The sequence below is a fragment of the Ovis canadensis genome, chromosome 3 (assembly GCF_042477335.2).
Source record: "Ovis canadensis isolate MfBH-ARS-UI-01 breed Bighorn chromosome 3, ARS-UI_OviCan_v2, whole genome shotgun sequence".
In the NCBI taxonomy this organism is placed as follows: Eukaryota; Metazoa; Chordata; class Mammalia; order Artiodactyla; family Bovidae; genus Ovis; species Ovis canadensis.
In genome coordinates, this window is record NC_091247.1 from 70,402,981 (window position 1) to 70,426,584 (window position 23,604).

The window sequence follows — 23,604 nt, forward strand, 5'->3', positions numbered from 1 at the left end:
CTCTCCATGTAGTCCCAGTCAATTAGGGATTCTTTTCTCTTCTTAAGATCAGCAGGCTTGACTGGAAATTTCAACTGGTTGTACACTTCTGAAACAAGGAGATTGTGGCCAAGTGTCTTTCTCATCTTCATAATTCAAACAATTGTGGTATCAATTTGATATTGTCTATCTTGAAATTCTCTTTCTGTGGTACTAGCTTGTTCTTTAGCCGTTTCTTTCATCTGAATTTGATTGATCTTTATCCTGAAAAGTTTGTGCTTGAAATCATCATTACAAATGAAGTTGTCACCATCTTCGATATCTTTACCCTTTGGATTTTTCGCCAGAACTCTGGCTTTGCCATAGGCCAATGACTGCAATGTTCTCCTTAACTCTCCATCATCTCTTCTAAACTGAACTACTCTCCCTCATTAAACATTAGCAGCACCAGTGTTTGAAAAAGAGAGGCTTGGAGTTCTTTTTTACCCTCTTTAAACTCTGCCTTTAGCACGCAGTGTCCTGGAGTTGATTGCCATTGAAGTTTCTTGCCACTATGTTTTTGCCGAGGTAAAATGTCTTGAAAATCTCCTGAAGTTTTACCATCTCTGGTGGTAAATGAACTTCCATGGGCACATATGTTGGCCAGTAACCCATTGTCAGGATATTCACAGTTAATTCAATATTCCCAGGCACATTCTGGTTCTGCATATACTGTTTGAACTGAATCATGATGTCTTTAGAAAGTTCCATACCTTTAAACATTCCTTTAAGTTTGCTGGTGAAAGCAGCTGCACGTTCATGTTTAAGTTTGGACAGCATTGATTTTTCAGTTGAAGTAGGGATGATGGTTTTTAGTAAGATAGGAACTCTAGGTGCTGTAAAAGGAAAGATAGACCTGCTATAATAAACTTTGTAAAATTAGTAATTTTAAAAATTAAAAATGTGCAAACCTTTTGGGCTAGTGATTTTATTTTTTGGATTCTCTCATTTAGAAACAAAAATCCTGACACATAAGGATGTATGTATAAAGATAATTCATTGTGGCATTAGCTGTAATGACAGAAATTACCTTTGCATATCTTATTTTCTAATAATAAGGCATGGCTGAATAATTATATGTAAACTCTATACAGCTGAATTAAGTGAGGTGATTAGGAGCAGGGGCTCAAGAGTTAGGCCAGTGAAATTCTGATCCTACCTACTGTATGTGTGACCTTGGGTACATTACTTAACCTCTTTAGAGCTCAGTTTTCTTACCTTTAAAATGGAGAAAATAACAAATGTAAAATGTAAGAACTATTATGAAGATTCATATTTACTATGTATTCTATGAATTTAATAGATGTTGTGCCCAGACACTATTTTAAGCACTTTATAGATATAAATTTATAATTGACTTATTCCTCATAACAACCCCCAAAGTTAGATTTTATTGTTTTCTCATTTTACTGATGAGGAAACTGAATCACAAGAGAGGTTAGTATGTTCTAATACAGTTCACACACAGGTATAAAATTATATATCTCTGCCATATTATAAAATATGGCTGAATAAAATTGTAAATTTTTTTTCCAGTTGAAATTTTTATGAGAAAGAAATGAGAACTAACCAGATGGGCTTTGAGTTAAAAGTTATCCCTGATCTCTATATTGTTTCTCATGTAGAAATATAAAGGGGAAAATCGATAAAAATAAAGACATTTGCTCAACTTTAACAGCTGGCATGTGGTCTGAGGTTGTTTATCAGTAATTACTCCAGAGACTGTGAGACAGTAATTGCCCTTTTCTGTTACTTTCCAATACTGATCTTTTTTCCCTCCCAATTCCTCCTTTATATATAATTTACTCTGTGGTAATAAGACTTCAGAGGACTGGGATACACATTTTGGGAAAAATAAATGAAGAGGAAAGCTTTGGCCTTCAGACGTTTTTGGTTAAAATGCAGCATGTATACAGGTGACAGAATGCCAGCAAATATACAGATGGGAATATGAATATTGGATGCACTCATTTTTTAGGTACGAGGAAAAAAGGGAGACTGGAAATTTGATTTCATACCAAGCTAGAATGTTTCTTTTTTTCAATCCCATACCTTATACTTTTGTTTATATTTTTTTTTAAAGGATTTTCTGTTAGAATGAGTTTTTAAAACATAGTGTATACAACACCTGTGTTTAAATACTTGTGTAGCATTCTTGCCAAGCCTAGGTATAAGAAACTTATCAAACAGAAAATGTGGCACATTCTACAAGACAGCTGGCCTAAACATTGAAAAAACTCAATGACCAGGAATAAAAAAAGACTCTTCTAAAATATGTGTATTATTATCTATTATCTGTATACTAAGATGTATACTGTTATCACATCTTAGAAAAATAACACTGGTTTCAACTTTCACCATTTATTGGACCCCCCCCCCCCCCCGCCATTTAGGATCCAATCAAAGGTTATGCCTTGCATTTAATTGTCTTAAAGTCTGTTTTATTTTTATTTTTAAGAGGTTTTATTGGAGTATAGTTGATTTACAACTTTGTGTTACTTTCAGATATACAACAAAGTGAATCTATTATATATATACACACACACACACACACACACTTTTTTATGATCTTTTCCCATATAGGCTATTACAGAGTATTAGCTAGAGTTAATTACTTACTGTGCTGTACAGTAAGTCCTTAGTAATTATCTATTTTATATATAGTAGTGTGTATGTCAGACCCAATTTAAAATGTTTTAAACTATAACAGTTCCCCTTTGCCACTGCTTTTAGAGCTCTCTCTTAAGTTTTTTGTATTATTAATGAAATAACTGCTGCCAATTAAAGTTATGACTTGCCATCTATTGTAAGACTCATCTCGATGTCAGAAGTCTGAAAGTGAAATAAATATATTAACACAATGTGGCAACTTGCCCAAAGTCATAGCACTGGTAAGCAGTGGAACTGGATCTCGAAGCCAAGCAGTCTAGCTCCTGAATCTGTTCTTTTGGCCACTTCTCAGCACTGCCATTTTGTTTTTAGTGAGTTACTGCATGTGAGGCTATTTTTAGTGCAGTGCCTTCATTACATATTAAGTATGTAATGTGTGTAGCTTTTAATATCATTTTCAGTACTTCCCAGTTTGCTACTACTATATGTTTATAACATTTGCATTCTGTGACTTTATTCAGTTTTTCTGTGCTTTGTTTATAGGTTGATTCTCAAACTTCACAATATTGTTTATGCAAGTACCATTCACTATAAAATCCAGAGGTGTAATTTGAACTGCAGAGAAGGAAATGTAATTGTGTCAGTCCTCTACCCTTTAAAATGTCACGTTAGCTCTCTAAAATTAGCACCATCTTTGCTAAGTGAGTCCATTTTGTTCTTGAAGATAGATTTTGAGCTCTGAAACACTTTTGTTCTAATTACACTAGTTGCTTTTCAAATCTGATGCATATTTATCTATTACCTATCTATCTATCTGTATTTTTTCCTGTAACTCTCCTGGATTAAATCTACTGTTTTATGTTATTCCATGTCATCCTTGTTTCACATTTCTCTCCCACCTTGTTGGGATATAAATAATTACAAGTAATTTTTTCAAGGAAATGATATAAAGAGATATTTTAATTTTCACAGGTATATCTGAAAATGCATTCGTCTTGCCTTCTCAGTTAATAATTTGGGAATAGAATTCATAGTTCAGTCATTTTGTTTTGCTTAAAACTCTGAAAACATCATTCCTTTGCAGTTTACTATCTAATATATCTGATGAGAATCTCAAAGGTAGTCTGATTCTCCTTCTTTGCAACTAATATTCCTTTTCCTCTGGAATATTTTATTGAACACTTTTTATCATTGGTTTTATGATGTTTTATGAGAGTATTTCTTTCTAGCTGTGGATCTTTTTTCACTTATCCTTCATTGCACCCCTTGAGTCCTATTTGTTCACTTCTGGGAAATTTTTTAATATTATTTCTTCAATTATGTTTTCCTTGGGCTTCCCTGGTAGCTCAGCAGGTAAAGAATCAGCCTGTAATGCAGAAGACCTGGGTTCGATCCCTGGGTTGGGAAGATCCCCTGGAGAAGGGAAAGGCTAACCACTCCGGTATTCTGGCCTGAGAATCCCATGGACAGAGGAAGGTTACATGGGTAAGAGTCGGACAGGACTGAGTGACTTTCACTTTCACTTTCCATTTTCTCTTTTCTATTCAGAATACCATTTGGATAGATTCTTCCAAGTAGAAAAAAGACAAAGAAAAAAAATGAGATAATATGGAAGATCAGTTCAGGAGGTCGGTTTCCTTTGACTGTCAGTTCTCTTTGAATATCTTTTGTCAGTGTTTGTTTTTTTCCCCTGTTTCCATAGTTTCTTTCCAATTGCTCATTTTTAATAGATGCAGCATCTTCATGAATTTCTTTGAGGATAACACTTACAAATTTTAAACATTTATAAGTTTAAAAGCTCTGCTTCCTTAAGGTGAGTTGATTGTTTTTATCCTTTTGTGCTTTTGCCATTCCTCAAAAATTAAAAAAAAAAAGGATTTTTGAGCTCTTTGTAAGTGTGCAGAGTATCAACTGTTGGGCCTCACTTTATGGTGAAATGAAGAAAAAAAGCTCTTCTTCCTCCTCCCTGTGCCCAGATGAAGAAGGCTTTATTGTAGAACATGAAGGTATTCTGATGCTTTCAGGGTAGATGGTTTAAAAAAAAAAAAAAAAAGGAAAAGTTGTGTTTTAAGCCTGACACTAGCTTTGTTGCTGCTAGCTTCTGTGTGTAAAGGAAAGAGATACAAGGTTTGGTGTGTCTATCTCATATGGGTATTTGAATCATCCTGAGTTTCGTCCTGCAGCCCCCTTCTGCTGTCTCTAGGTTTGGCTCTTCCTAAGACTCTGTTGGAAGGAAAGGCTTCTGAGTGGCTGCAGCTTTCTCATGCATGTGCGTGCATACCTGTGCAGCTGCACATTGGTTCTAGACTGCGGTTTTCTCTCTTCTTGCTTCACCCTCAATATAATCCCACCCGCTTTTCTGTTTCCGGAATGCTTGCATGCACTTCAGTGGGACTTTGATAGGAAGTGAAAGAAAACGCACATATGCTTAGTTTGTCTTATATAAAGTAGGTAATTGATCGGTATTTGTTGAATAAATCAATCAGTGTTATTGAGAAAAATTGGACAAAACATACTTCTTTTTAGATTAAAAGAAGACTTACGACCTTAGAATACAGGTACTTAAATGAATCCTTATTTATTTATTTGGCTGTGCCCGGTCTTAGTTTTGGCAGGTAGGATCTTTGATCTTCCTTTTGGCATGTGAGATCTTTTATTGTGGTGTGCTGACTCTTTTTGCATCTTTTTGAATCTAGTTCCTTGACCAGGGATTGAACCTGGATCCCCTGCATTGGGAGCTTGGAGTCTTAGCTGCTAGACCACCAGGGAAGCCCCAAATAAATCCTTTTAATTCTTTTAACTTAATCCTGTTTCAGGAAAGAATCTCATTGGGGTTAAAACTTACCAGGGGGGTAAAAAAAAAAAGAACTCACTTTTTCCCCCTACCAGAATTAAAGGGCTTAATTCCATTTTGTTCCTTTTTAGTGCTCAGCACAGTGCTTAGCATGTTCTAGTAATCAGTGACAGTTAATATGTTCTTTTAACTTAAACTCTTTTTATCTCTCATTGGGGATTAACATGTGTAAAGTACTTAGAGTAGATTTTGGCATTTGCAGTAAGTGTTCCATAAGTGTTAGCTACTATTCTTTGATACATGAACAGCTTTTTTTTTTTTTTTTCTGTGAAGCTTTCTCTGATCTTTTTTTTTTTTTCTTTCTCTGATCTTGTTAGTTTGAGTTAACAGTTTATCTGTCTCTATTTTGCTTATATTTTATGTCCCAGTCTTTATGGTGAGTAACATTGATTTGCTTGCTTGTGCATCTCTCTAGCAAATGTGCTTCTTGATAGCTGGGAGCTATCTTTTTCTTTTTGTATTAATTTACTTTTTATTTTTGGCTGTGCTGGGTCTTGGTTGCTCGGCAAGGGTTTTTTTCTAGTTGAGGCCAACATCTGGGGACTACTGTTTGTTTCAGCGCGAGGGCTTCTCATTGAGGTGGCTTCTCTTTTTGTGGAGCACGGACTCTAGGTGCATAGACTTAGGCAGTTGTGGTTGGCAGTTGGGCTCAGTCGTTGCAGCTCGAGGGCTCAATAGTTGTGGCACATGAGCTGAGTTGCCCATGGCATGTGGGATCTTCCAGGACCAGGGACCTCACCTGTGTCCCCTGAATTGGCAGGGTTAATTCTTAACCATGGTACTACCAGGGAAGTCCTGAGCTATATTATTTATCCAGGTGGTGTTGGTATGTAAGTTATTGTTCGCCACATACCATTAGTCCCTCTTTTTTGCTGGGTCTTAATGATTGAGGAGGGTGGTGTGACTGGAGCATGGAGAGTGTGTACTAGTAGGAAGTGAAATGTGACAAATATGTTGACACTAGATCGTAAGTAGTTGAATACCAGATTAAAGAATTTGAGCTTTACTTTGTATGCTCTGGGAGGCATTTTCATTACTGACTAGATTAGTTCCATATTTTAGAAAAATAATTGTGAGTGCAGAGTACAGAATGCAATGGAAAGAAGACATAAGATTAGAGGCAAGAAGATGTAAGAAACTCTTGCTCTTGCTGTATTATAAGGTTCTTATTTTAGTTTAAGAAATCTTACAGCTCATGCTTGAATGATAGGTCTTAACCAATATGAAACCTTCAAAGTCACATCTCAGATAACTTCAGGGCTTCCTTGCTAACTTTGCTTTGAGTTCTTATTAAGAAATACTATATTTAAGTTTTAATAATGCTAAAATTTAATAGAAACAAGGCACACAACTACAACAGTGAAAGTGCTGCACTCAATATGCCAGCAAATTTGGAAAACTCAGCAGTGGCCACAGGACTGGAAAAGGTCAGTTTTCATTCCAATCCCTAAGAAAGGCAATGCCAAAGAATGTTCAAACTGCTGCTCAATTGCACTCATCTCACATGCTGGCAGTGTAATGTTCAAAATCCTCCAAGCCAGGCTTCAACAATAGGTAAACTGTGAACTTCCACATGTTCAAGCTGGATTTAGAAAGAGCAGAGGAACCAGAGATCAAATTGCCATATTCGCTGGATCATTGAAAAAGCAAGAGAGTTATTGACTACACCAAAGCCTTTGACTGTGGATCACAACAAACTAGAATATTCTGAAAGAGATGGGAATACCAGGCTACCTTACCTGCCTCCTGAGAGATCTGTATGCAGGTCAGGAAGCAACAGGTAGAAAAGGCAAGTCTGTCAGTCGTGTCCGACTCTTTGCGACCCCATGGACTGTAGCCTATCAGGCTCCTCCGTCCATGGGATTTTCCAGGCAAGAGTGCTGGAGTGGGGTGCCATTTGAAACAACAAACTGGTTCCAAATTAGGAAAGGAGTACGTCAAGGCTGTATATTGTCACCCTGCTTATTTGTCTTATATACAGAGTACATCCTGTGAAATGCTGGGCTGGATGAAGGACAAGCTGGAATCAAGATTGTCAGGAGAAATATCAATAACCTCAGATATGCAAATGACACCACCCTTATGGCAGAAAGTGAAGAACTAAAGAGCCCCTTGATGAAAGTGAAAGAGGAGAGTGAAAGTTGGCTTAAAACTCCACTTTCAGAAAACTAAGATCATGGCATCCAGTCCCATCACCTCCTAGCAAATAGATGGGGAAACAGTGGAAACTTTTGCTAACAAAAATAACTTTTGCTCTGCTACTACTGCTAAGTCACTTCAGTCGTGTCCGACTCTGTGTGACCCCATAGACAGCAGCCCACCAGGCTCCCCCGTCCCTGGGATTCTCCAGGCAAGAACACTGGAGTGGGTTGCCATTTCATTCTCCAGTGCCTGAAAGTGAAAGGGGAAAGTGAAGTCGCTCAGTCGTGTCCGACCCTCAGCGACCCCATGGACTGCAGCCCACCAAGCTCCTCTGTCCATGGGATTTTCCAGGCAAGAGTACTGGAGTGGGATGCCGTTGCCTTCTCCAAACTTTTGCTCTAGATAGCTTCTTACCTTTATGATAGATTCTTAGTCACTTGTGGGCTCCAGACCCTAGCTGCCAATTTAGTATTGTTTATCTTATCCATTTAGTTGTGTTTCTCCCCATCGCAGTGGAAATGAATGTTCCTGTTCCTGGGCTTTTTGGATCATGGCTTCCCTATAAATGTGGATGGTATACCAATATGTGTATTTTCAAGTTAACTTCTATTAATAACTGAAAGTCTAGAAGGATACAGATGTGGCCCGATCACAAAGTAATCCCTCTCCCTTGATATGTAACATGTATTAAATGGTAGAAGAATCACTTTGGGAGTTACAAATTTCTTTGGACTTAGGTTTATTTGTAACATGAAAGACTGAATCTCTGAATACATCTATGTGATTCTGAGCTATGGCATGTGACTCTTGGACAGGCTAATTATATTTGTGGGAATCTGTATATATCAAAATTAATATCTCTATCTAACAAGCCACATATTATTTCATTACATACACAAAAAAGATGTAGGTTAGTAAAGATGTGGATTTTTAAATATATTGTAGACTCTTGCACTTTAACAGAGACACAGACTTCTGCTACTTACTGGATGTGTACTTGTATACAAGTTACTATGAAAACAAGCTGAGAGGATGCTCCTGTGTGTAAAGTGCCTAGTACATCCTTATGAAATATTCATTAATGAATGTTAGTGCTTTTCTTATTGTATAGGACAAGAGAAATGCCTTCCAGAAAGCTAATACTGAAAATGTTGGAAAATATTTTAAATTTTATATAGCTGACTAAATTACCAAGTAAGGTGTTTATAACAAATTAAAAAAAAAAACATGAAAAGGACAGCTTTATTTTACATGAACAACTTTGGTACTAATTATTAGTTTCACATTAAATCTAATGTGGTACTGAAATTCTTTTCATGTTGAAAGATTTTAGAGAGACTGCCTGTCCTGTTGAGAAGGAAATCCCTTCTAATAAGAACTGATCTGATTAGTCTGAATCAAGGTTACTTTTGCATGCGTTAATTATACATGGTTCCTAGGTCGGTAGCATCATCACACTATTTAGTGGATACCTTTGTTAAGTGACAAGATGGAAGAAGGAAAAAAAAACTAGCAAATGATCAGGTAACGCCACTTCTTACTTTAAAAAATTACAATTCTAAATGCCATTTCAAACAGCAAACTTTCATTATATATGTTTCTGTTAATCTGTAATATCAAAAAGCCTTTTTTTTTAAAGTTTCAATATAAGATTAATACAAATTGAGTGATAAATTGTTAGACGTAATTTGTATAATTTGTGCTTTTCTAGCTGAAAGGGTTTTTACTGTATAGTAAAATACATTTATTCAAAAAAGGAGAGATACAGTACATTATAATTCCAAGGAAGTTTTTATATTAGAATGCTAACTTTTTGGCTTAAATTGGAGTTTCATTTAAAATCTAAACAAAGAAGTTCACGATCAAGGCCAAAATCTTGTCTATATTACCATATATATCTAATTATATGTTATTTCAAGCTTATTTATCTTAAACCATGATTACAGAGTTAACATATGGGAATATATTAAAGGCATAGCCTTATTATAATTATTGGACTTTTGGTCTAATTCTCTACAACTTTAAAATTGCAATATGAAACAACAGAATTGTATTTATTTAGATAAAAACAAGATCTGAACTGAGTCCTTCATTGTATTTTTCTAAAGAACTTCTCATGAACAAGTAGTCAATATCATAGCTGGAGAATCATTCATTATATTATTGAAATGAATTTTTTCTTTATCTGTATCCCAATATTTTGAGTATGTATGAGTTCCAGGCCAGTTGCAATTAAACTGTGAATTTAGATATTATCTTGACTACAACATTAAACACAACTAAGATTTTCAAGTAAACACGTTTACAAATCATATTGTTATTGTGCAGTGAAGCCATTCTCTGAAGATGAAAAGTTCTGCTTGTTTGGAAAAATCAGTTAGGTCTTTTTACGCAATTGAAGTTCTGCTTTCCTTCTAAACGTTCCTTTACTAATTTTTCTAAAGAGAAAAGATGCTCATCTGCATCTTCTGGCACAAGGCTTCTCATAGAATTTGCAAGTTCAAAAAGATATTCTGTATTTTTTCCACTTGGACCAGCTGCATTAAAAATTTGTTCAGCGATGTCTTCCAGAGGTGCAGGACCAAGATAATTAGGATTATCACATGTTCCAATATATAGCAACACACTGAATGGTTCTGTTATGGAATCTTTTGGATAAAAAATGACTTTTGTGGTCCTGTAGCCTCCTTTCTCTCTGAAATCAAGGTATGCTTTTACTTCTTCTTCCTTTCCTACTGGCAGTCTGTAAGCAACACCCCATACACAACCCTGTTGAAAAATGAAAAGAAAGTATTATTTAGTATTTACAAGGCTAAAATAGGTGAAGATAGCTTATGAGCTAAGAAAGTATCTTGTATATTCTTAGAAATCAGTGCAGTTTTGCTTCCCTTAATGTGCAACGAAGAGGTAATACTAAATAATAAAGGAAATAAGCATTTTAAATTCTTCAATCTGAATAATTAATTTCCTTGTATACTAGCATATTTATCTTTGTTTAAATTTTTAAAATTATGTCTTTTAACTAATGGGACTGAAATGAAAAATATCAGATCTTCATTTAGTCATTAAAAATATAGTTCTAAATCTTTAATCCATAAGCATTTCACTGATAGTATGCTGAAACCCACTGGAGTGGGTTGCCATTTCCTTCTCCATTGACTCTTCCTGACCCAGGGATCAAACCAACATCTGCATTGATAGGTGGATTCTTTACTGCTGAGCCACTAGGGAAGCCCTTATAATATATTAGTTGTTCCCTTGTTTGCAAAAAGAGTTCTGTATTTTAAAAGCTCTGTAATAAAGTAATCAACTATTAAGGCAATAGGTTCATTTATTTGTTCATTTCTTCACTGAGGAGACTTTCAAATATCCTTAGTAAATTACTCTATCCAGAATAGTAAATGGCAAACTCTTTGTCTAGAGAGCCTATGAACAGTGTCAGTAAAAGCAATGTACTCAATAAAATATTTGTGATACAAGCAAGATTTATAGTTTGTAACATATTTTTTTAGTTTCTTGACAACTTTTAATTATTAAACTTCAGGTTGCTAAGTATCTTGAATAAATTAACATTCTATAGGAAAAAAGTACCTTTTATTACCTCTAATTAGGAGTTTTAGTTACCAGTTTGGAGCCATTTTTTATGGATGTTTTTCCTAATGTAAGTTATGAAAGCATTCATAATTTCATCATTCATCTGCTATTGCTAGCTGCTTGATTTTTATTATTTTTGCTGCTTTGATTTTTATATAGCAAAGTCCTTTCTAAAGTTAAATATTTAACTTCACAATGTAAAATTTGGATCTCAATAAAATGATTGAAAATATTTAAGAAACAGAGAACTATCAAATAAACACGTTTTCTAGTACTCCATACTTAAAAAAAAACCTGTTGTGCTATCGATAAGATTAGGCAGTAAAGAAAGCGATAACTCATGACTGAGATTTTTGCTGAAATATTAGACTCCTAGCAAATGTGAGGAAAGCTTTAAGGCTTTCATTTAATTCTTTGTGTTCATCTGGCTGTCTGAGGGTTGGCTCCATTAATGTCAAACTGAAGTCGCTCAGTCGAGTCCGACTCTTTGCGACCCTGTGGACTGTAACCCAGCAGGCTCCTCAGTCCACGGGATTCTCCAGGCAAGAATACTGGATCGGGTTGCCATTTCCTTCTCCAGTTAATGTCAAAGCAGACCACAAAATTCTCAGTCAACAAACTCATCAAGAAGGGAAAAATGAGACTACATGCCATTGGCTTTTCGTTGTCTACCTTGAATTCTGCATCCCAACTTTTCCCAGCACATAAGAAGAAATACAACTAATACAGAGAGGAATTTCTAGGCTCAGTGTAGTTCAAATTATCTGTGATGACTGCTAATAAGATTTCACTGATTATTAAAACTATGAAACATGTTAACACTTTACGATTAAAGACTATACAAAAAAGAATTATTATACCATACCGCAGGGTCTTCAACAAGAGTCACAACTCTTCCAGGCTGTTTTAAGAAAAGTAAAAAGAAAAAAAAAAAAAAAGAATTTTTTCCTGAATTAAAGTTCATTAACTGAGCATTAGCAACTTACTGTTGACATGGAATATTTTAACTTCATTTGTTTATACTGAGCACTTTTAAAAAGTACTTATTTTTTATGATAAATTTTAAAGTGAGTTAAAAGAATCTATCTTATCCAAACTATCTTGGCCTTTAAAAAAAATTCTCTTACATTTGTGTATAATAGGTATATTGTATTCACTTAGAATGGATATATTAAAAAACACACCTGTGACTGAAATCAAAAGCAAAAGGAAGAAGCAACGATAATAAATATTCTGATCACTTTTTTTTTTTTCTTCAGGGAATAAAGATTGCTATAGTGTTCCACTGAGGAACAAAACATGACATTCCAGGGTGCTTTCCTATAGAGAAGTGGTTCTCAAGTGTAGATAAAACTTACTTGGAGGTAGTTTCTGATTCTGTAAGTCTGGAACAGTCTGAGAATTTGCCTTTTTTTTTTTTTTTTAATACAAGTCCTATCTCGTGTCAAAGGTTGTGTATTTATTGACATTAGTGAGAAAGTTGTAAGCCACAACTTTACCTACTTGTATGCCTGCTGTGAGACACATAGTGAACCTACATCACTCAGATATTTGTGCTATCCTTGTTTCTGTTTCCCTCTAGTCTTTGTCCGTTTGTATAGATAATTCGTAATCATGCAACACATGGAATTTTGGATTATGTTTTTTAATTTAATTTTCCTGTTAGTCTTCTGATACTTTTTAATAGGTGCATGATACTCTACCATCAGTGAGCTATAATTTAAACATCTTTGAACTGTTGGACATTTATAGTTAGCTTTTTTTCTATTTAAGATAATGCTAGTGAGGATACATATATTGATGGGGGTCATGTAGGAATTGCCGTATTACCTTCGATTTCAAAGTGAATTTGGAACTATTTATTGAATACCTATTCTTTGTTGTAGAGATGATAAAACTGATTCTGGTTTTTAAAAGCTTATATTGTAAGTCTGGAATATGAACTTATTAACATATGAAATAGGTAGAGAATACTTAAGGGCTGTGATGTATGCTGTTTATTAAGTGAAGTAATAATTCTGAGTCTTGGGTGGTCAGAAAAAAGACACAATTCTAAGGGTCTAGAAGCAGAATTAAATCAGGCCAAAGTGTCTGACTTTAGCAGAAGCTTCTCCATGTATGGAAGATGATTCAGAAGGATAACTGGAGAAATAGGATAGAGTCAAATCTGAAAAGCTAAAGATTGGAGTTGAAATTGGGGGACAATGGAAAAAACAAGCCACTGAAATTTGGGAGAAACAGGAAACGAGGCGCTACTGTAGCACTCAAGTTAGTAGGTGACTGGCATGATAAAAGCAGATGCTTTGGGAAGATCAGTGTGTTAAAGTATACTTGCTGTTCAGTCGCTCAGCTGTGTCTGACCTTTTGTGACCCCACAGACTGCAGCATGCCAGGCTTCCCTGTCCTTCACCATCTCCCTGAGCTTGCTCAAACTCATGTCCTCTGAGTCAGTGATGCCATCCAACCATCTCGTCCTCTGTTGTTCCCTTCTCCTTCAGCCTTTCCCAGCATCAATACAAGGATGTTCATGGTGGTAAAGTATATAGTATGCACATTTAAGTGGGAAGGAGGTAGACTGTGAGCAAGAAATGTTAGTGGTCTGCGGGACAAGCTCTGTTCTCCACCTTTCCTTGCTTCCCCTTTCACCAGCCTAGTCACTAATTCTTGGTAGCTGTTTCTTCTGATTATTTTCTAAATTTGTTTTCTCATCATCCTTTAGTTTCCTCAGGGCTTTCGCTCTCTGCCTCCAGTTTGTTTTACACGGCTCAGGGTTGACTTTTTGTTGCAAAAATTGGGTTTTGAGTTTTCCTGTGCTTTAAATTTTTCAGGGTTATAATATTCTACAGCATAAAATAAAAATTCCTTTGCATGAGTTAACTACAAACCTCACTTCTTACCACTTTCCCTCTCAAGCTGTAACAAATTATTTATAATTTTTCAGTTCAGTCGCTCAGTCATGTCCAGCTCTTTGGGACCCATGGACTGCAGCACGCCAAGCCTCCCTGTCCATTACCAACTCTCAGAGCTTGCTTAAACTCATGTCCATCCAGTCAGTGCTGCCATCCAACCATCTCATCCTCTGTCGACCTCTTCTCCTTCTGCCTTCAATCTTTCCCAGCATCAGGGTCTTTTCAAATGAGTCAGTTCTTCACATCAGGTGGCCAAAGTATTGGAGTTTCAGCTTCAGCATCAGTCCTTCCAATGAATATTCAGGACTGATTTCCTTTAGGATTGACTGGTTGGATCTCCTTGCAGTCCAAGGGACTCTCAAGAGTCTTCTCTAACACCACAGTTCAAAAGCATCAGTTCTTTGGCACTCAGCTTTCTTTATAGTCCAACTCTCATATCCATACATGACTATTGGAAAAACCATAGGTTTGACTGGATGGACCTTTGTTGGCAAAATAATGTCTCTGCTTTTTAATGTGCTGTCTAGCTTGGTCATAGCTTTTCTTCCAAGGAGCAAGCGACTTTTAATTTCATGGCTGCAGTCACCATCTGCAGGGATTTCGGAGCCTAAGAAAATAAAGTCAGTCACTGTTTCCATTGTTTTCCCATCTATTTGCTATGAAGTGATGGGACCTTTACAAACATTCATATCTTTGAATATACCAGTGCCCAGAGTGGAATGGGCTTCCCCTGGTGGCTCAAACGTAAAAGAGTCCACCCGCAATACGGAGACCTGGGTTCAATCCCTGGGTTGGGAAGATGCCCTGGAGGAGGGCCTGGCAACCCACTCCAGTATTCTTGCCTGGAGAATCCCCATGGAGAGAGGAGCCTGGAGGGCTATAGTCCATGAGGTCGCAGAGTCGGACATGACTGAGTGACTAGGCACAGCGCAGCATTGCACAGCAGAGTGGAATGCCCTTCTTTAGAATCCCTTGGATACCCTCCTGCCACTCTTTTCATAAAGGCTTGGCTGTCTTTTCAGGCAACTTTGCAGCAGCTCCTTCTAAACTCTCATTGCACCTTTTCCCTTATAGTACTTATTAGGTATTGTTGTTTGCATAGGTGTTTTCCACTTATATGTGAGCGCTCAGTAGTAATTGATGAAAAGGGGGGAGGTAGTAAAGTCCTTGATGTAGGTGGTGACAATTGAAACAGAAAACAAGGAACATATGTAGGGAATCATTAAGGGAAAATAGATGGGTCCTTTTGACTGCTTATGGATGAAATACGCATGCACTGTTGACACTACTGATATATTTACCCAGAAATATTTTATAAAACTTAAGCTGCTTGTTCCTATTATTATTGGGGAAACAATGTAAATTTGTAAGTGCACTTAAATTTTTTGGGAAGGGCATTGAAACTGAAGGGGTCCTGAAAGGTGAATAGGATTGGAGGATGTGAAATATGAGCCATGTTGGTTCCTTTCATTGGGTAATGAGTAATGTTTCTGATCACCATCTAGAACTGTAAATATTCACGATCATCTCTTGTGTTAAAATGTTTTCTCTTTTTGAAATTGAAATATATTCTTTCTGATGTGAACATTTTTTCACATTTAAAATAAATCCTTAATTTGATAAGAAATTGCTAGTTTTGCTAGAAATAAATAAGATGCTTAATTAAACTTAGGAAGGTATTAAAGTTTAATGAAGCTAAAAAGAAAGCATAATTAGGAAAGGAAGTAGGTTTGGCATTTTTCCTACAAATGTCACATTACAGTATGTAGAAATGAGTCCAACATTTGTTTAGTAACATCACATTTCATATGTACTGATGACTAGCTCACTAGGAGCATATGTTGCTATAAAAAACATAGGGCTATGTAGAATCTACATTATTCTTCTAATTTGCTAGGTATTTCTGTAGCCGTTTGTATTTCTGTTTGTAAGATAGTTAATATTTATATAAGGCTTGTGCTCCATTGTAATAGAAAATGTGAAGTAAAATAATGTTCTTTCCAGTTTGTTTTTTTTTTTTTTAGCAGAACAGTATACTTAGAAAATGTTTAATGCTTTAGGTTTTCCTTCAATATGATAGGATGGATTCTTTAAATAAAAATTGGCATCAAACTGTTAGCCATTGCAGTGCCCCCGCCCCCAACTTTCCTACCTTATATTTTAGTATATTTAAGTAAAGAGAGATATCGACTTTTATAGCTACCTTCTTTAATACTTTATTAAAGACTCATGAATTGTATTGACTTGGCGATTTCTTATCATCAGTTTGTTTTGACAGTGTACATAACTCAGCGTGCTGTGTAACAAACATTTTGGCTGAGAGTAGAGTACTGAAATATGCTATTCTAACCATGTTCATAAGTATTTAACACTTGGTTTTTTAAACTGAAGCCTAGTAAGGCATTCCTTTGCAGATGGCAATTTCAAGAGCTCATATCTGACAACTCAAAAGGCAGTTTATTTAACTTAGTTCTTTAAAGTCTTAAATGTTATTTTACAATATTCTTGGAGATAGCTTGGCCATGAAATCTCTTTTGGCCTGTAAATGTGCATTTGTGGTAAATCACTCCTCCTTTTTCAAGTCATTGCTACCTTAAAGCCAGATTCTTAATTTACCAGCTCTAGTTGAGGTAGAATGGCTTTTTAAAAAATGATTTTAATCCTGTGTCTCATTTATGAGCAGGTGCAAACTACAGCCTTCTTCTCTTCCCTTTTCCATGATGCAAGACTACAGGTATTTCTTTGGAATTAACCTCAATCTCTTTCTACATCTGATTTCTAGCATTTTAGATTTCCTGCTTCTGAGCCAGTATTAATTTTTTTTTAAAGAAAGTGGTAAACTCATATAATTATCAGTATTTTAGACAACATATAAGCAATTAAACATTCTGTACTCTTCTAAAAGTTAGCTATAATAAGTGTTCAATTTATCCAAATTATTACTCAAAATTTAGTTTTCCTTATGGATTATTTGTCTTGCAGTCAAAAATGAGGCTGATTTGCATAAGCAGTGAGCTGTTATTCTCTGTATTTACAGTGTATTAAGATAAATGTCCCTGCATAACTGACTGAAGAATGGATCAGAGAACTTAATTTCACATTTACAATTTAGAGGAGAACCACTGAAGAAAAATACATTAAAATAATGTTGGATATAGTATTGGTACGGTGCTACTTAGGTAACAAAGCCGGACTCAACTTCTGAAGTACCTGACAACCAAGGTGATCAACATAAGTTCCTTTATAACCAGAGATAATTTTGGAAACTAGTTTTTCTGTGACCATAGGTGTTATAAAATAAAACCTTTGGAAAGATATAAAGAAATCCCAGAAATAACATGCACGTTTAAACTCAGACCAGTGAAAATCTGGCAGAATGTAGAAATGCCAATAAACTTAATTGCTAAAAAGCTGAATTTACTAGTTGATTTTAGTATTTCAACTCCGTGGTGACTCCCACCTTTTTGTGCCGAGGGTGGGAGTGGGGAGAGAGGGTGGTTGCTAAGAAATGGGATCCCCTCTCAGCACGTCGCCTTGTGGGAGCTTGTGCCCACGTTTCTTGCCTCCTCAAGAAGTAACTGCCACCAGCATCTCCAGTGGCTTCAAAAGGACTGCCCTTGGATTAGGATCCCAGAGTCGGGGGCAGGTGGCCGAGGAAAGTGCACAGAGGCAGCAGCAGTATCCCTAGCCTACTGACCTTCGGCGGTGGGGTGTGAGTCCCGCAGAGCTGGACAAGGAGTTGAGGAACAGTGCTCCGGGGACATTAAGTGTGGGGGACCGGTTGCGCCTCACCTTGCCAGGAACTCCGCGGTGGTCGGTGCTGCCCTGCCAGAAGCGCCTGCTGTAGCCTGAGATATAGCCAACCAGCTTGTCCTCATAGGGGAAGTCCACCTTCCAAATGAGAGACCCGTAACCAAAAACCCACATCTTTCCCTTGCTTTTCCTCCGTGGTGGCTGGCGGTGGCGGCGGCGGCGGCGGCAGTGGCCGTCCCCTCTTCGTGGTCTCTGAGCTGCTGTCTTGGAGCTGCTGCCGGCAAGAGTCTACGACTTTCCGGACGCAAGAAACCGGCTGCGTAGGCGCAAAGCCTGCACTCCCTTCTTGGGGGCGCAAAGCACACTGGGACTTGCAGTTCGCGGAACGGCTTCCTAGGCTGTCTCAGTCAACGTTGTTATTTTGTCTGCTTGCTTAGGGTATTTGGAAGCATTGATTTCCTCTCTGCTAAGCAATGGATTTTTCAGCAGCTTCTGTTGATCACCCTACCTTTCCCGAGGTGCTTGTGATCAGAAGACTACAGTACCCACAATCCTTTTAGTGTAGCTTTAAGGTTGGGTGTGTTTTTTCAAATGGGAGGAGAAGAGAGAGGGTGGGAATCTTGGGTGGCGTGGTCTAGATACACGGAGACGAACTGTTTATGGGCACCTTATGTGGCACGTAGAAGGACATTTCTTATGCTTTAAAAACTGGATTTCTGCCCATTTTAACAAGAGCTGGGGGAATGCAAACAGGGATTGTAATCTGTATTTGACTTTATTTACATTTAAAAAAGTCTTTTACCTTTCAAAAACAAAGTTTACTATAGAAGTTTTGTGCCTATGGAAGAGCTATCATTTCAACAAAAGCTGCGTATATATTAGAATTTTCTCTGTGAAACGATCTTAGTCATCTTTAGTATACTCAGAAACTCAGAAAAATGTAGGTAAATGTTTTTAGCTTGCACATAGGCTTTGGAAGCCATATGTGGGACCTCTTGAAATTTTATACAGGATTTGGGATCTGTGTACGTTTTTCTGTTGAAGAATTTAACAGATTTCATGAATTTATCCAGCAGGTCAAGTATCCTAAAAAACGTTTTGATCTGCAGGTTAGAGATGCTGCTCGGAATTACTGTTCAGGAAGCTCACTTGGGCCGTCAGGGCCATGTTTATGTATGTGAGAACAGAAGCCTAAAGAAATGCTTGTTCTTTCTTGAAAATTTATGTTTTATAGTCTTCAACCGTGTAAAAGAATACTAGAACATCCAGGTTCAAAGAGTATTATTTATACTCTTAAAAAGTCAGCAGAAAAATGTCACAAAGAAAAACTTAGTTTAAGAGTAACCAGTTCTTAACTTTCTTCAAGTTGTGATTTCACATTGCCGGGAATGGTTAGTTTCCCCCTCCCAATTTTTCTGAAAAATTTCAAACATACAGAAAAGTTAGAAATATAGAGTATGGTGACCATTTATGTCTTCCACACGGATCCAATAATTAACATTTTGCCACAGTTGCTTTATCTTTTATTTCTCTTTAGAAAGCGAAAGTGAAAGTGAAGTAGCCCAGTCGTGTCCCACTCTTTGCGACCCCATGGATGGTAGCCTATGGGGCTCCGCTGTCCATGGGATTTTCCAGGCAAGAATACTGGAGTGGGCTGCCATTTCCTTCTCCAGGGGTCTTCCCAAACCAGGGCTCGAACCCGGGTCTCCTGCATTGTAGACAGACGCTTTATTGTTTGAAGCTACTTGTGCTGTGACTTAACTGCTAAATAATTCTAAGAATAAGGACATTCTCCTAATAACCAGAGTGCCAATATAAACATCAAGAAAATAAACAATAATTACATCATCAAATATTTATTCTGTGTTCAGATTTCCTTAATTGCCTCAAAATTTATTTTTGTAGCTGATATTTTACCAGTTCAGGTCCAGCTGAGGTATATTTATCATACATATTTGTTAGTACATTATATGTATTTTCTTTGTATTCTCTTTTAGTCTAGAACATAGGTTTTATTTATTTGCCTTGCTGGGTCTTGGTTGCACACATGGGCTCTTCAGTTTTGCTGAGACATGCAAATTATTAGTCACAGCATGTTGAATCTGGTTTCCTGAGTGGAGATTGAACTCTGGCACCCTGCATTGGGAACTTGGGATTTTAGCTACTGAACCAGCAGGGAAGTCCCTAAGTAAGATAAACAGTTTATTCGTGTTAACTTGTTGTATTAAGGGTTGAAGAGAATGATCCTGCTATTATAGTATATTTCTTTTGGATTCTCTTTCTCTTAAGTGCAAAGATAACCAGTTCTGTTAATTTTTTCAGATTATCACATATTAATCTAGATCTATTAACAGTATTTATAACTGTGAGAAAAGCCAGAAGGGATGCTTACCTGTTTTTACTTGAATGCTGTTTTTGTAATGTCTTTGGAATAGTATTCTTGTATGTGTGTGTGTTTGTGATTTTTCTGTGTAGAAAAAAAAGTTTTCTTCTCTTAGATGAATATGTGTTTATAAATTGTCCTAAAATGTGTGATTTGTCCTTTTTTGTGAAACTTGGATGTAATGGCCCTTTCTACAAGTAGTGTGGTTCAGAAATGTACAGTTTAGCATTCAAGATTCTCCATAATTTTCCTGCCTTTGTAATCTCAGTTTTCTACTGTGTACCTAATCCTTCCAAAGTGAATTGATTGCTTCCATTACTCACTGGACCTTACTCACCCTTGCTTGTTCATTTCCATAATTTTGGTTATGTTTTTTTTCCTTCTGTCTAGAAATGCTCTTTTGCATGTTATCTCAGTGTCACAGCCTCCCTTATCTTTTAGGCACAGCTTGAAGTAGTTTTCCCCTGCTTTGACTACTCATGACTCTTTATCTATACTCTTACGGCACTTTCTGCTTTCTATTTTGAATCACATATATTTATTGTTTCTGTGAGATGGTACATAACTTGAGATAGAATCTATATCTTTGTGATCTTATATTCTCCTTATTGCTGATCATTTAATTGGTGTTCAATAAATAATTATTAACTGAATAATTAAATGTTCTGTAGTAGTAAATATCTTCACTTTCTTAGTAATGGACCAGTTGATTCAATCAGATTAAATCATAGCTGACATTAGCTCTCTATGGAATCAGTTCCAGCAGATACAGTTTTAATATTTAAATATGACCATTGTGTGTGTGCTCAGTCACATCTGACTTTTCACGACCCCATTGACTGCAGCCTGCCAGGATCCTCTGTCCATGGAATTTTCCAGGCAAAAATACTAGAGTGAGTTGCCATTACCTGCTTAAAAGAATCTTCCCAACCCAGGGATTGAGCTGAGTCTCCTGCATGTGAATTCTGCATTTGCAGGCGGTTTCTTTACCTCTGTGCCATGCCACTTTGGAAGCCCCAGATATGACTATGCTGCTGCTGCTGAGTCACGTCAGTTGTGTCCGACTCTGTGTGACCCTATAGACGGCAGTCCACCAGGCTCCCATTCCTGGGATTCTCCAGGCAAGAATATGGAGTGGGTTGCCATTTCCTTCTCCAGTGCATGAAAGTGAAAAGTGAAAGTGAAGTCACTCAGTTGTGTCCGACTCTTGGCGACCCCATGGACTGTAGCCTACCAGGCTCCTCCGTCCATGGGATTTCCCAGGCAAGAGTACTGGAGTGGGTTGCCACTGCCTTCTCCAAAATATGACCATAGATACATTTAAATTTTTCCAGCACTACAAGAAATACTGTGTGTGCTTACTTTTAACCTCTTTCCTCAAACCTACCTTTCTGATTAAATTATTTAGAATATGGCTCTAGAAACCTTTTTACCCATACTGGATTAGACATGTTGTTAGCATTTCATGAACTACCTCCTAAGATCTTTAGAAAAACTGAAGGAAGAATGAAACTGAAGTGTTACTGAGAAAGGGCTACCCCTTGGGAGATAACCATTGCCCTGAAATCCTGGGTCTTAGCCCAATCTGCCTCATAGCTTGACTAACAAGAAATTGTGTTTGTAGGAGTCACATTCTGAGCTATACAGGACACTGACTCCAGGGGAACTTGAGATGAACTTTGAAGGGAGATTGTGAGGAAGAGGGCAGTAATTCTGTGAAAAACTTTCTGGGCTAGTGTAGAAAAGCTGAACCCATCTCTTTATCATGCTCTTTGTTCATTTTAGCATATTCAGTCAGTGGGGCTGTTTGATCAAGGAAAGAGAACCTGAGAGTTTCGCTCCTTCTGGAAAGGACTTGCAGGTGCAGAAAAACTAGAATTACTGCTTATTTTTGTTCTTTAAAAAAAGTCTTCCACTCCTTTCTGGCATTTTTGGGTTTAGCTTTTTCCTGTAAAGGGCTATGAAATTAATTCTTGAGGCTGAATGTTGCTGGTAGTTAAATGGCCATCTCTACACAATAGAGTATACATTTGGGGTTAACTGAGGGCCTTACGCTCTCTCGTCAACAGCATTCCAATGAGTGTATTTTGTTGGAGACTGAATGAAAGAGGAAGGCTGCCGGAAGAAGTTGCTCAGACAAGGAGTGATGGAACACTTTAAACTCCCTTGATACCTTTAATATGAGCATTCTATGGAATCCTACCCCAAGCAGAGAGACTTCCTGGTTTAGTCTAGCAGAGGTGATGGCATGACAGGTTGCCATCTCTACCTCAGGCTCTTCCTCAGCAATTACGTAAAAGATGCCGCAGATCAGCTGTGCTCTTCTGATATCTAGGAGTACAGTATTTATTGATGATAGTGTTTTCTTTCTACCTTGTTTTGTAGATTGGTGAAAAGAATGGATTTTACAGAGGCATATGCTGATACATGCTCCACGGTTGGACTTGCTGCCAGAGAAGGCAATGTTAAAGTATTAAGAAAACTGCTCAAAAAGGGGCGTAGCATTGATGTTGCTGATAACAGGGGATGGATGCCAATTCACGAAGCTGCTTATCACAACTCTGTAGAATGTTTGCGGATGTTAATTCGTGCAGGTAAAGTTAATTCACGGTATGAAAGGCTGGACTTGCAAGTTGGATTAATAAAAAAAGTGATAATACATGACTTACTAACAGTAATGCTTGTTTACCTTTCTGTAGTCATACAGTGACTGCCTCTGTGTTATTAAGAATGGTTAGATTGCCCACCTTGAATTATGTAAGTGTGGTGTTCCAGCTAGACATCTATAAATGTTGTCCTTTATATGGAAGTGCTTGTGCCTGGCTGATTTTTCTTGCTAAGCTAGGTGATGTGGCAAAAGTATCTGCTGTTGTAATTCAAGCATTTGGTAGTTACTGGTTATGTTTGTTTTTTATTCTTTCTCCAAAGAAAAAGAGCAATGCTGCTGAAATTGAGGATGTGAGTATATTAGTCTTTTTTAGAAATACTTTATGGTTTCCTTAATTTTGGGACTCTCTGCAATTAGTTTGCTTTTATATTTAATGAAGATACAGAAGAGAGTGGGACGGACAAGATCTCTGCTTTTATGGTGTTTTTAATCCTGTGAGGGTGGAAACACAGTAAATACTGAAACAGTTAAACAAGATAATTTCAAAAGGTGAAAGTGTTGTGGAAAAAACAAAACAGAGTAATGGGACAGAGAGTAATCATGTACATCTTTTTCCAACTCTGTATTTGATTGACTTCATGCTCATAGGTTGAGATCATGCTCATAGGTTGAGGTCAGCTATATGGAAGTGTTTTTACCCCAGAACTCAGCCAGTGCTACAAACCAATTGCAT

The 23,604-nt window shown here is 37.1% G+C and overlaps 2 protein-coding genes and 1 long non-coding RNA gene across 8 annotated transcripts in view; 2 read left to right on the top strand and 1 right to left on the bottom strand.

The window, feature by feature from the left end:
* Positions 1–23,604, top strand: part of ASB3 (ankyrin repeat and SOCS box containing 3) — a 107,006-nt gene that overhangs the window by 7,740 nt on the left and 75,662 nt on the right. For all 3 annotated transcript variants that reach the window (XM_069583339.1, XM_069583340.1, XM_069583338.1), the window contains one exon: positions 22,649–22,857. In XM_069583339.1, the coding sequence (XP_069439440.1) occupies positions 22,662–22,857 (196 nt within the window). In that variant the 5' untranslated portion in view covers positions 22,649–22,661. The remainder of the gene's footprint in view (positions 1–22,648; positions 22,858–23,604) is intronic.
* On the top strand, positions 4,034–17,543 carry LOC138436953 (uncharacterized). Its single transcript, XR_011255685.2, has 3 exons — positions 4,034–4,113; positions 16,811–16,861; positions 17,165–17,543. It is a non-coding gene; the product is annotated as an uncharacterized lncRNA (long non-coding RNA).
* Positions 8,853–18,476, bottom strand: CHAC2 (ChaC glutathione specific gamma-glutamylcyclotransferase 2). 4 transcript variants are annotated; one of them, XM_069583347.1, is made up of 3 exons: positions 17,920–18,423; positions 12,084–12,119; positions 8,853–10,393 (listed from the first exon to the last, which is right to left on the bottom strand). In XM_069583347.1, exons 1-3 carry the CDS (start codon positions 18,052–18,054, stop codon positions 9,998–10,000), a joined length of 567 nt encoding a protein of 188 aa, XP_069439448.1. In that variant the 5' UTR covers positions 18,055–18,423; the 3' UTR covers positions 8,853–9,997. The 4 variants fall into 4 exon arrangements, with proteins under 4 accessions (XP_069439448.1, XP_069439451.1, XP_069439452.1 ...); XM_069583350.1 differs by having other exon boundaries at positions 12,079–12,119; positions 17,920–17,968; XM_069583351.1 differs by lacking the exon at positions 17,920–18,423 and adding an exon at positions 17,825–17,908 and having other exon boundaries at positions 12,079–12,119.